This window comes from Carettochelys insculpta, chromosome 28 (assembly GCF_033958435.1).
Source record: "Carettochelys insculpta isolate YL-2023 chromosome 28, ASM3395843v1, whole genome shotgun sequence".
Lineage (NCBI taxonomy): Eukaryota > Metazoa > Chordata > Testudines > Carettochelyidae > Carettochelys > Carettochelys insculpta.
The window spans coordinates 14,577,057-14,590,067 of record NC_134164.1 but is presented as its reverse complement, the minus strand read 5'-3'; the positions used below and the strand labels follow the sequence as shown (position 1 = coordinate 14,590,067).

The window sequence follows — 13,011 nt, the reverse complement described above, 5'->3', positions numbered from 1 at the left end:
GCTTGGGGCTTAGCCCCCCAACTGCAGTGGGGTGCCACTGCCCCTCCCCCCACAAGAGCAGAGCACCAGTGCCAGCTTCCCACTGTGGGGCGGCAAGCCCCAGCCTCCTGGGCCAGATCCGACTCCCTGCGGGAGGCAGCAGCTCTGTGTGCGCCCCCCAGCTGGGGGGATTGCGGGGAAGGAAACAACTTGTGGAAGGGTTTCCCACCTGCTCCCCATTGTCAGGAATCGTCCCACCCCACAGCCCGGGTCAGCCCACAAGATCTGCTAGCCCTGGGACTCCAGAAGTGAGACTCTGGCCTGGGGGGAGCCCTGAACCTCGGCCTTTCCTCTCCTGCCCAGTGGGGCTGGCGCATGAGGGGAGGGCAGCGTCGCAGTCGGGGGCCACAGCAGTGAGGCTTGGGGGTGGCTTTTGTTTCTCACCTTTGTGCGGCCCCAGCTTGATGGCTCTGTGGGTCAGTGGCCCCCAGCCTAAAAAGGTTCCCCACCCTCCCCCAGAAATAAACACCAGGTTGTACCTATTTGCTTCCAACACAAAATAACGTGTTCCTTTATTTAAAACAAAGTTGGCTAAACTACCCCGGGCCGCACAGTCTGAGCTACACGTCCACCCTCATGTCACAGCTGTGTGTTGGCGTTCTGGGCCCTGGGGCCCTAATGTGCCAAATTTAGGATTTGCCGTATTAGAGACAAGCAAATGCATTGTGCCGCTGAAGGCGGGCGGGCTGCAGAAAGGCCTGCACCGAGCTCGGTGGGTGCGGCGCTCGGGCATTGCTGCTGCTCCAAGCAGAGCTCCTTGGCAACCTGCAGCACTGAGCTCACCTCTGCACCTGCTCTGTCTCTGCTACATCCCCGGCCTCACCTCCTCGCGCTGCTCTCTCCTCTCTCCCCTGCTGCCTCTTGGCGGGTCGCTCGGCTCAGCTCTGAAGACGGTTCCTTTCACAGCCCGGACAGGCAAGCGCTCGTCCCGGCTCTTTGCTGAGGCCAGCTTCGCTGAGGAGAGCCCTCTGTAGCTCCTGGCTCTAGGTAACCCCTGCCTGCGTAGCTGCGGTCCAGAGGGGTGCCCAGGCCTGGGCCATGACCCAGGTGAAGGGGCTGGGCGGGGCTGGGGACCCAGCTCTGCAGCTGCTGCAGAGGGCGTCAGGCTGTGTGCACCTGCTGGGAATCCAGCTGGTCCCCTCAGAGCTGGCCGTGCTTTGGGCAGACTGGCACCTTGCGCCTCTCCGCAGCAGGCCAGGCCAGGCCAGGCCAGCTGGCGGGAGGCGTCCGTCTGTCCATCACTTCTCTGCTCCGGTGCTTTGTGCTGAGCTCTTTGGCTCCCACTCGGTAGGTTTGGGCCTGGCCCTCGACGCGCTGCGGGTGCGGCCCCGGGTGCCAGCACAGACTGGGGAGGACTGGGGAGGGGCGAGGGCCCCTCACACTGGGCTGGTCAGCCAGCGTTGCACTATGAAGCCGGCGTCCCCAGCTCGAGTGTTCTGCCTCGCGGGGTCGGCTGCCTGGGAGAGCCTCTTCCTCGAGGCAGCGGCACGGGTGGGTGCATCGCACCTGCCCCCCAGCCAGTGCCCAGAGCTGCCTGGTGCCCCTCGCTGGCCAGGCCCCGACACCGCTTCCTGTTTTCTCTGGGCGCAGGCCTGCGGAACCAGCCGTACAGGCGCGGCGACACCGGCCGGTGCAGCAGCAAGAAACGGCCCCCGGGTCAGCCCCTCCAGGTGACCGCTGACATCTCGCTGTGACCGCCCCGCCTCCACCCGGGCCTGGGCGAGGAGGTGGATGGGAGCCACTGGGACTGGACGAGCACGGCCTCTGGCCTGAACCAAGGACTCGCATGGAGGGAGGAATTCCTCTTCGCAGCTTCCAGCTGCTTTGCTGCTCAGCGTTCAGCACATCCCCCCCCAGCGGCCGTGGATCTGTCCCGCCAGCGCCGGGCGTCCCCTGGGTGTAGGGGAGCTGCTAGTGCTCCGGGGGGGGACCAGAGGGGGCTTCAGAGCTACACAGCAAGCGCCAGCCCTCCTCGCCCCCTAGCGATCCCACATGCTGGGCCGGACCGCAGCCACCCTGGGGACCCCAGTGGGGCAGGCTGCCCCGTGCTGCGCTCGCCTGCAGGTGCCGGCTGCCAGGGTGATACAGTCCACAGGCTGCAGCCGGTAGCGCGCTCTCCCCTACCTGCGGTGTTAGGGCTTCCCCGGCTCCACTGCCCGTTGGCCAGGCTCTGGCATGTGCCATGGGGAGAACCAACTAGTCCCGGCTGCAGGTGGCCCTGTAGGGCAGCGCCGGGCTGAGAGGAGGGAAGAGGGTGGCTTCTGTGCCAACCCAGTGGCTGGCGGGAGGGACCAGGGCAACCAGCTGTCGCCCTCCCCAAGGCGTTGTGTGACAGAGGCACCTGTATGCCCCCAGGGGTGCCAGCTGTCAGCCGGGAGAGCTGGGGATGGGCTGGGAGGTGTCGTCCTTGGCTTTCTGCAGGAGTCGGGGGTGGGGGGGGACACCAGTGCTCTTCCTCCCGGGGCGCAGGATGGGAGCAGCCCCTCTCTCATCCCCCCACCTTGCACCAGGGAGGCGCATGACAATCAGCAGGGGCAAAGCATTGCCATTCCTCACAGCACCACAAGGTGTCACCCCCCCCCAAACACACACACACACTCACTCACCAGGTGGTGCCACAGAGCCAAGCTGGTGCCGCTCGCTGTATGGCTCAGCCCTGCCCGGGCAGCTGAGTGACGATCGGCCCAGCTGGCTCTCGGCTGCCGGGTTGGGCGTGGCCCAGAGCTGCCCGCCAAGTGCACAGGATTGTATTTTCAGAACGGTCTCGGCCATAGGCCGGAGCAGGGCACCTGCGCTGTGGGGTGCAGGGGCCAGGGGCGTCTGGGCCACTCAGTGGGGGCCTGGTGCAGGCAGCAGCAAGTGACCTGGCCCCAGCCCACCCCGCTCGGCTCTGCCTGTGCCCAGCATCGCAGACGGAAGCTACGGCCGTTCCTGCCCCCGCCCACCTCTTTCTGCCTTCTGCCCCCTCAGGCTTCCTGGACGCCTCATCCGCCGGGGGGGGGGGGGGGGGGGGGCAAAAGCAGTGCCTGGGGCAGTTGCCCCAAGTCACCCTGTGGGCAGGACGGCTGTGCCTGTGCTCATGCAGCGCAGGGCCCCCAGTCCTGGCGGCTGTGCCAGGCTGGCTGCAGAGCAGACCTGGGGCTCCGAGCCAAAGCCACGTCCACAGGCGCAGGGGTGTCAAGCATGGCTGGGTCCCAGCACCAGCACGGCCTGGGTCCTGCCCCCTCCCCACATCCAGCCCCCTGAGTGTGACACCTTGGCCCTTTGCTGCTGGAATTAAGAGGTCCCCAGTGCTGGCTGGTGCAGCGCTGCTGGGGGGAGAGTGGAGCCCCAGGGCTCAGGGTACATTGACACTGTGCTAACCCCTCATCACACCCTGGGTCTGGGCATGCAGCACCGTGTGCCCCCTGCGAGGCTGGTTTTTCCCACCGGCCCGGCCAGTGCTGCAATCGCTTCCTGCTGTAATTAACGCTGGCGGCTGCCCTCACGCGCACGCAGCAGGGACTGGGGGACCGAATGTGTAATTTAGCCTCTGCCTTTCCGCCAGCCTTGTAAGAAACAGGAAGTGCGACTTTGTATACAGTATTTTTATATCCTGGCAGCGAGGCCTGGTTTAATCCTGCACCCATAGGGCATCATCACCTGGCTGCTGCCATGAGGCCCTGGAGCCACACACCCCCCCCCGCCCGGCCTATGAACCCCAGGGCGACCACCCCGGCGGCACACATGGCTGGGGAGCAAGGTCGGTCCCCAAGGGGGTGGGAAACTCACTGCTCCAGGCAGTGGTGCAGATTGGGTGAGTGGCAGAGACACTCACCCGCTCCCAGCCACGGCCCTGGCCCCCAGCGCCAGTTCCCAGGAGAAGATCTTGCCCCCCCCGGCTCTCCCCTGTAGGAAGGGGTGGGGGGGCGACACACCAGCTCACAGGGCTGGGGCAGCTCAGCCAGAGGCCTCCCCCGGCCCCCGGTAGTGGTGGCTGTGATGGGGTTCAGGGGTCCCCCTGCACTGCACCCCGTCTGCGGGCAGGAGTGACTCTCACTCAGCAGGTGATACACAAGTTTTATTAGGCAACAGATGCCCAGTTTCTCACAGAAGCGACAGCACAGCAGCCAGAGACAGTCCTTCCAACCTGTCCTGGGGAGAAGACCCCGAGGGGTGCCCCTCTGGGGTGTAGCTTTCCCCCTCCTCAGGCTGGCTGCCTTCCAGCTCTCCCTTTTCCTCGCCTCTAACTGCCGCCCCCCCCCCCAGCTTTAAAAACCCAGCTCAGCTCCTCCCTGCTCTTTGTTCAGGCAGAGGTGTCACCTGCCAGTTGTAGCCCCAGCGTCATCCTTAGCCACTGGGAGCTGCTGCTTGTCTCTCACATCCAGCCTGACTCTCACATGCACTCCCCCCGCTCCATCACATCTCTCCCCGCTTCCAGACCGAACTGAGCAGGGTCACTTAGCCAGTGACCTGGGGAAGTTCGGGGCCCTCCCTGCGTGACAGGGCATCGGCTATGGTGTTCTTGTTCCCCTTGACGTGGACCACCTCCATGTCGTAGTCCTGCAGGAGCAGACTCCACCGCAGCAGCTTGGCATTGGCCCCTTTCATGTGATGCAGCCAGGTCAGGGGTGAGTGATCGGTGTACACGGTGAAACGCCATCCAAACAGGTACGGCTGCAGCTTCCCCAGCGCCCACACCATGGCCAGACATTCCTTCTCTATGGCTGCGTAGTTCTGCTCCCGGGGCAGCAGCTTCTTACTCAGGTACACAATGGGGTGTTTCTCCCCTTTGTCATTCACTTGCATTAGCACCACCCCCAGCCCCACGTCTGAGGCATCGGTGAACACCAGGAAGGGCTTGTTGAAGCCTGGATGTGCCAGCACTGGGGCCCTGACCAGAGCCTCCTTCAGCGCGCAGAGGGCCTCTTGGCATTGCTCGGTCCAGACCCCCTTGTCAGGCTTTCCCTTCTTACATAGCTCCGTGAGGGGGGCTGCGATGGAGCTAAAGTGGGGCACAAACCTCCGGTAGTACCCCGCCATCCCAATGAAGGCCTGGACCTGTTTCTTAGTCTGGGGTGTTGGCCAATCTCTGACAGCTTCCACTTTAGCTGGCTCTGGCTTTAAGCAGCCGCTGCCCACCTTGTGGCCCAGGTAGGTCACCTCAGCCTTTCCCACCTTGCACTTCCCTGCCTTGATAGTCAGACCAGCCTTCTGGAGTCGGTCCAGCACCTGCTTGACTTGGGACACATGGTCCTCCCACGTCTGGCTGAAGATGCAAATGTCGTCCATGGAAGCCAGGGCAAAGCTCTCCATCCCTTTCAGTAGCTGGTCCACCAGACGCTGGAAGGTAGCGGGTGCCCCCTTGAGGCCGAAGGGCAGGACCAGGAACTCATAGAACCCCACAGGGGTGATGAAAGCTGACTTGAGCCGGGCATCTTGGTCTAATGGCACTTGCCAGTACCCCTTGGTGAGGTCTATGGTGGTGAGGTAACGGGCTCCCCCCAGCTTGTCTAAAAGGTCATCAGGCCTGGGCATGGGGTAGGCGTCCGATACAGTGATGGCGTTAAGCTTGCGATAGTCCGCACAAAACCGAACAGACCCATCTTTTTTAGGGACTAACACCACGGGAGAGGCCTAGGGGCTGGACGAGGGTTGGATCACCCCCAGAGCCAGCATGTCTTCAACTTCCCCCTCTATGTCCTGAGCCGTCCTTCCTGTGGCTCTGAATGGCACACACTTGATAGGGGCGTGGGTGCCTGTCTCTATTTGGTGGACAGCCAGGTCAGTGCGTCCGGGTCTGTCCGAGAACAGCTGTTGATGCGAATGCAGCACCTCCTTGATCTCCGTCTGCTGGGCAGGGGTCAGCTGGTCTGAGAGGGGAATAGACTCCAGCAAGGAGCCGGCTCCAGTCCTTGTGAGCAAATCCACCAAGGGATCATCCCCCTGCCCCTCCCAGTATCTGCACAAGGCCAGCACCAACTTCTGTCTGTCCCAGTAAGGTTTCATCATGTTCACATGATAGACCCGGTGGCTGTGGGCCTGGTTCGACAGCTCCACCACATAATTTACGTCATTTAGCTGTTTGACAAGCTTGAAGGGCCCATCCCAGGCCGCTTGCAGCTTGTTCCGCCGCACAGGTACGAGGACCATCACTTGATCCCCGGTGGCATAGGCTCGGGCCCGGGCGTTACGGTCATACCAGACCTTTTGCTTCCTCTGGGCCATGGAGAGGTTCTCCCTGGCCCGGACCATGAGCTCGGTGAGTTTTTCCCGGAAGGTCAGTACATACTGTACTACTGACTCCCCTTCAGGAGAGGCCGTCCCCTCCCACTCTTCTCTGAGCAAGTCCAAGGGTCCCCGTACCCTCCTTCCGTACAGCAGCTCAAACGGGGAGAACCCTGTGGATTCCTGGGGCACCTCCCTGTCTGCAAACAGCAGGTGGGGTAAGTACTTGTCCCAGTCATGGGGGTCTTGTTTCATGAAGGTTTTCAGCATCTGCTTCAGAGTCCCATTGAACCTCTCCACCAGCCCATTGGTCTGCGGGTGGTAGGCTGTGGCCCAGGTGTGCCGGACCCCACGCTTGTCCCACAAGCTTTGCAGTAGGGCCGACATGAAGTTGGACCCCTGATCTGTGAGGACCTCCTTGGGGAACCCCACTCTGCTGAAAATGGACAGCAGCGCATCCGCCACGGTGTCAGCGTCGATAGAGGTCAAGGCCACTGCTTCTGGGTATCGCGTGGCAAAATCTACCACCACCAAAATATATTTCTTCCCTGAACGCGTTGCCTTGCTGAAGGGGCCCACTATGTCTACAGCCACTTTCTGGAAAGGCTCCTCTATGATGGGTAGTGGCCTCGGGGCAGCTTTCCTCTTGTCCCGGCTCTTCCCCACCCTCTGGCTGGGATCGCAGGACAGGCAATACAGACGGACAGCTGCAAAGATCCCTGGCCAAAAAAAGTTCTGTAACAACCTTCTCCTGGTGCGGTGGATCCCCTGGTGTCCTGCGAGCGGGACATCATGGGCTAAGTACAGCAACCTGCGCCGGTACTTTTGGGGGACCACCAGTTGCCTCTGGACCTTCCATGGCTCCGCTTTGCATCTGGGAGCCCACTCCCCGTACAGGAATCCCTTTTCCCACAGGAATCTCTCCCTGCAGCCCTCCCCCAGCTGTGGAGCTGGGCTGAGACTGGCCAGTTCCCTCAGCTTCTGCAAGGAGGGGTCTCTCTGCTGCTCTGCCTGGAATTATTCGGCTGGGGCAGGGGCAGATGCTACTCCCCCATCCCTGCCTGGCTCCAGCACCACTGGCCTGTGAGATCTGGTTTTTGGGGCCCCCCTTTCTCTCAGGATTGGCCCCTGTGGCTCCTGTGACTTTGGCTGGGCCTGTGCCCCTGGATCTGGGGAGCACACCCCTCCTTTTCTTTGGCTACGGGTCAGGACCAGGGCACGAGGGCGTTCACCTTGCCAGTTGTCCAGGTCAGCCCCCATCAGTACATCCGCCGGCAAATGGCTGTGCACACCCACTTCCTTGGGGCCTTCCTTCTTCCCCCATTTCAGGTGCACCCTCGCCATGGGCACCTTGAAAGGGGTCCCGTCAATTCCTGTTATCGTCAGGTGGGAATCGGGTATCATGCCGCCCGGTGCCACCACCCCGGGTCGGGCCAGCGTCACGTCAGCGCCTGTGTCCCAGAACCCCGTGACCTTTTTCCCATCTACTTCGAGGTGTTTGAGACACTTGCTCCACAGAGGCATTGCCGCCCCCATTCTGTAAACTGACCTCTGAGCATTTGGTCCCCCTGAGGAGCTGGTCTGTGGGGTGGACTCGGCCCAATCCAAGTGCCCATTGTTAGCACCACCCGCCTTGGCCGCCAGCCCCTCTGGCTTCTGGGACCCCACCCAGTTGACTCCATGACCCCCCAGCCTGCTCAACCTGTCTGGGAGCCTGGGGCACTGGGCTGCTCTATGCCCCTTTCGCCCACAGCGATAACAGCCTGGGTCTTGTTGTGTCCCTCGGGCCGGCTGCTCTGTCCGGGCTCTGTTTGGCTCTCTGGGGGGTAGGTGGCTGGCCCCTCTTTCCTGGGCCTGCCCAAGAGGTGGTCCCCTCTGTCGTACAGTTAGGGGCCAGTCTCTCTGAGATTCTCGGTTTCTCCGGGACTCCCTCTCCCTCCGGGACTCCCTCTCTCTCCCGGACTCCCTCTCTTTGTGGGGCTCACTTTCAAACCTGGCCCGGCTGTTTGTGAAGTCATCTGCCAGTTTCCCTGCATCGTGTGAGTCCCCTGGCTTCCAGTCCACGAGCCACACCCTCAGGTCAGGTGCGCACATCTCATAGAATCGCTCCCTGACCGCCAGCTCGATCAGGTCCTCTACGGACTGGACTCCCATTCCGAACGCCCACTTCTGGTAGTATTGCTTCAGGTGGGCGGTTGTATCTACATGGGTTTCCTCTGGCCTCTTCTGCGCCTCCGGGAACTTCTTTTTGTACATCTCCGGAGTCAGCCCGAACTTATGCAGCAGGGCCTGTTCGAACCGTTCATAGTCCCCAGGCTGCAGCCCCTCCAGCCGGCTGAGCACCGCTGCGCCCTTCTGGCCCAGCAAGGGGGTGAGGTGCCGGAGCCACTCATCTGGGGGATGCAACTCACAGGCTCGCTCAAAGGCGGTAAGGAACTCGTCCATGTCCCCTGGGTCCTGACACTGGGCCAGCACACGCGTCTCCAAGTGACTGGCCACCCTGATCCGTCTGGCCCTCTCCCCGCTTACCGCAGCTGGGGCCTCTTGGCGTCTCGCCTCTGCCATGGTTCGCTCATGCTCCCGCTCTCGCTCTCTCTCCTTCCGTTCTCGTTCTTTCTCCTCCCGCTGTCTCTCTTGTAGCTGGTGCTCGTGCTCCCTCTGCCGTTCCCGGGCTTCCAGTTTCTTTAATTTCACCTTGAGTTCCAGCCGTCGCAGCTCTGCGGCGGGGGACTCTGCCCGCGATGGACCACCGCTAGCTGAGCGCGACCTGGCGGGCACCGCGTCTGTCTGATGGCGTCGAGCCCCTGCTCCTGTCGGAGAATCCGAAACGCTTCCCGAGGCTGACCAGCCACTTTCTGCCAGGACAGGCTCTGCCCCCCCAGATCCATCACTCTCTTCTAGCTGGGCAATCAGCTGAGCCTTGGTCGCCTTCCCCACGGTCAGGCCCCTCTCTCTGCACAGCCCGGCTAGCTCTGCCTTCAGGAGTCGGGTATAATCCATCTCCCCGCTATCTCCCGGGGTATCCACTCACCAGCAGCAGCTGCAGGAATGGCTCTGTTCCCCCTCTGGCTCTTGTGAGACTCCCTTCTCTTGCTCAGTCAGCCACTGCTGGGAGCTCATCCGTGGGTGCAGTGCATCCCACTTCTGACACCAGTGTGATGGGGTTTAGGGGTCCCCCTGCACTGCACCCCGTCCGCTGGCAGGAGTGACTTTCACTCAGCAGATACAAGTTTTATTAGGCAACAGAAGCCCAGTTTCTCACAGAAGCGACAGCACAGCAGCCAGAGACAGTCCTTCCAACCTGTCCTGGGGTGAAGACCCTGAGGGGTGCCCCTCTGGGGTGTAGCTTCCCCCTCCTCAGCTGCCTTCCAGCTCTCCCTTTTCCTCGCCTCTAACTGCCGCCCCCCGATTTAAAAACCCAGCTCAGCTCCTCCCTGCTCTTTGTTCAGGCAGAGGTGTTACCTGCCAGTTATAGCCCCAGGGTCATCCTTAGCCACTGGGAGCTGCTGCTTGCCTCAGACATCCAGCCTGACTCACACATGCACCCCCCCCCCCACTCCATTACAGTGGCCTCGTCCGCTGCGGAGCTGTGCAGGAGCTTCTTCCCCTGCACACAGTCCCTGCGGTTACCAGTGGCGGCCGAGGCCCTCATGCTGCTAGGTGGGGGCAGGTCATGCGGTTCAACTGCTCCATGCCTGCAGAGGCCCCTCTCCTGCCCCGAGCCCATCCCTGCCCCCCAACAACTAGCCACCGAGAGGGGAGAGCCCTGGGTTCAGGTACAGCCATGACATGCCACCGGTTATCAGTGCAGCCAGGAGTCAACCCCAGGACTCCTGCCCAGCCCAGTGCCGAGGTGCCAGTGTGTGGTCCCCAAATGGGGCCACCAAAGAATCATCAAATCCTGGGGCTGGACAGGACCTCCAGCGTCATTGAGTCCAGCCCCAAGCAGGATCAGCCCCCAGTCATCCCAGCCAGGACCATGTCAAGCTGGGACTTAAAAATCTCTAGGGCTGGAGATTCCACCACCTCGCCCGGTAACGCATTCCAGAGCTTCACCACCCACCTGGGGAAAGTTTTTCCTCATATCCAACCTGCACCTCTCCTGCCATAACTTCAGCCCATTGCTCCTTGTTCTGCCACCACTGAGAAGAGCCTCTTTAGAGCCCCCTTCAGGAACGTGAAGGCTGCTATAAAACCCCACCTCAGGCAAGGCAGCTCCTGTTCTCACCTTTAGGACCTTATTTCTCTGCTGTTCAGCTGGGACAATGTCCCAGCTCTGGTGGGATTATAACTGGCCACTGCTTCTCCGCTCCCCCAGCTCCAGCTGTGCTGGCTGGAGGGAAGCGCTACCCCAGCAAGTGTGTCAACACCCAAAAGTCACCCACCCAACCCTCACCAGAGGTGTTCACACTTGCTCGGGGCGGGGCTCATCCCTGGTGGAGGCTCCCTCAGAGCAGTGTGAGCAACACGGGCGGGGGGAGCATAACCCAAGGCCAGTGGCATGGGATGGCAGAGCTGATCGCCGCCCCTCTCGGGCTTCCCTCGGTTCTCCCACAGCTGTCTCCGTGAGCTCGCGGTGCTGAGGCATGGCAGAGCAGCACAGCAGCCCTCTGCCTGCCCACCACCGTGGTCCTGGTGCAGGTCCGAAGAGGAGCAGTCCAAGGAGGTGCTCCTTGGGCTCCAAACCAAGCGCCTCACTTGGCTGGCTGATAGTTTTGCAAGGGGATGGGCGCAGGCCTGCAGGGCAGTGAAGCGCAGAACAGCTTTGGGGGCCAGGTCTGTCGCCACCCCAGACAGCACTGGCTGTCCTGCGCTCTTTGGGGCGGGGAAATGGGACAAGTGTCTCGCCTTGGAGTGAAAGCTCTTTGACACCAGAGCTGGGTGTCCCCCCCTGCCCCATAGTCAGTGCAGTGCGAAGGTTCTCCTGGTTTTGTCTCCAGGTGGCTGGTTTGGGCACCAAAACTTGGTAGCAGAGCCCCCCCACCCCACAGCAGGAACAGTGCTCCCACCCCCCACCCATGGCCTAAGGGTTGAGTGCCACAGGCAGGTCAAACAAGCCTGAAGGTGTCTATGGCTGCTGGAGAAAGAGGCTCCATTCAACCAGCAGGACAGGGTGGGGACTTGTCCTGCACTCACACCGGCAAGCCATGGCCCCATTTCTAATGCACAAGGCCTTGGCTTTGGCTAAGTGTGTGTGATAGGTCACCCCAGCCCTGCAATTACACTTTCTGCACCAAGCCAGCCCCCTGCTGGCTATTGCCAGGGCCAAGAGAGCGACACAGCTCTTCCTCTCAGCCGCCCAGCCACCAGCACAGCTAATACACCTACGCTTCCCATGTAGGCTTAAACTAACGTGGTCAAAGAAGTCCACAAAAGCTGTGCTGCCACTGGGAAATGCCAGCACAGCTGCAGCCCCCCCCCCCACCCTTGGCAGCTGGGCAAAAGAGGTGGGGATCAAATGTCCAGGGATGAGTGGGTCCGTTGGCTAGATACATGGTGTCAGAATGTGGGGTGGGTTTCCCCAGGCCCTGCTCCCTCATCCTCACTTTGATGCGACTCTCATCCAGCAGGGAGCACAGACGGGGGCCTCAGGCAACAAGAACACAGTGCAGAACAGACTTGTCAGCCTAGGAACCAGAAGCCATCAGTACAGGCCAGCTTGGCAGAAGAGCCCAGAGGAGTCACTGAGCCAGGCCCCAGGCCCTCCTTCCTCCCTCCCCAGACAAACAAGACTGCTCCATTCCCAACCCCCCAGTTCCAAGTCCTCCCGCCTTTGTCCTGTTTCTGGGGAAGAAAGGTGTCACCTGGTTGCCTAGGTGATGGTAGGGGGCCATTGCCTATGAGAAGTCATCACACAAACTCCCATCACCAACTGTACATTGATGTTGGGCCTAGGGAAACTGAGGCATCCACCTGAGGTTGCCACAGGGCAGTAGGAAACAAATGCAACTGAGCCGGCTGGGGGGGGTGGGGGGGTTTAAAATCCTCACCTATCCCACTTTGCCTCATTCTAGGTCACTCCCCCCCGCCCCCCAACATGACACTTAAATCTCACCAGCTGCACTGTGCCAGTGCTCTCTCTCTCTCTCTCTCTCTCTCTCTCTCTCTCACACACACACACACACACACAGAGTTCCTAGGAGCAGTGAACCTATTTCCTACACTACACGGCTCTTACTAGAAACCAGGAGTGCCAACAGCGACAGTGCACCCGGGGTACGGTAAGAGGAGGGCCCAGTTTTCCATCCCACCTAGGGCACTGTCCTGCCCCCCACCCATCCCTCAGAGCCACCCGCAGAGTGGCAGCACAGTGCTCCTCTCCCCTGCAAAGAGGCCAAGGGCTCAGGGCCCTTCGAAATGCCGGACCCCAGGGCAACTGCCCCTCCCCCAGAAACCACATAAAAATGCTGGGGTAGAACACGCGTGCTCAAGTCCCTACAAGCCCCACTAGGCCAGTGGCAGGAGCCAACTTCTCACCTCTGCTGTTCAGACCAAGGAACACAACCTGCTCCCACAGGCAGCGCCCCGAGTGGAACTCGCCTGTCCCGGGCTGCTCAGAGCTCCTTTCGAACCCAGGGGAGGTTGCTCAGGGGGGAGCGGCTGCGCTCTCTCTCTCAACTTCCGTGTGGCACACAGGGCTCCCAAGGGGTTTGTCCAGGCTCTTGAGTACTGTGTCCACCTGCCCTGCACTGCAGGAGCCTACGTTCAGGCTCATTTGAAGAGCTGCCCTCAAGAGGTTGCTTAGCTGGGCAGGTAGCTCACAAG

At 61.5% G+C, this 13,011-nt stretch overlaps 1 protein-coding gene across 1 annotated transcript in view; it reads left to right on the top strand.

The window, feature by feature from the left end:
• The window catches only part of FMNL1 (formin like 1), an 81,010-nt gene extending 77,376 nt beyond the window's left edge, over positions 1–3,634 (top strand). Inside the window, exon 26 of the mRNA XM_074978747.1 lies at positions 1,630–3,634. Within this exon, the coding sequence (XP_074834848.1) occupies positions 1,630–1,733 (104 nt within the window). The 3' untranslated portion in view covers positions 1,734–3,634. The remainder of the gene's footprint in view (positions 1–1,629) is intronic.
• Positions 3,635–13,011: the final 9,377 nt, after the last annotated feature.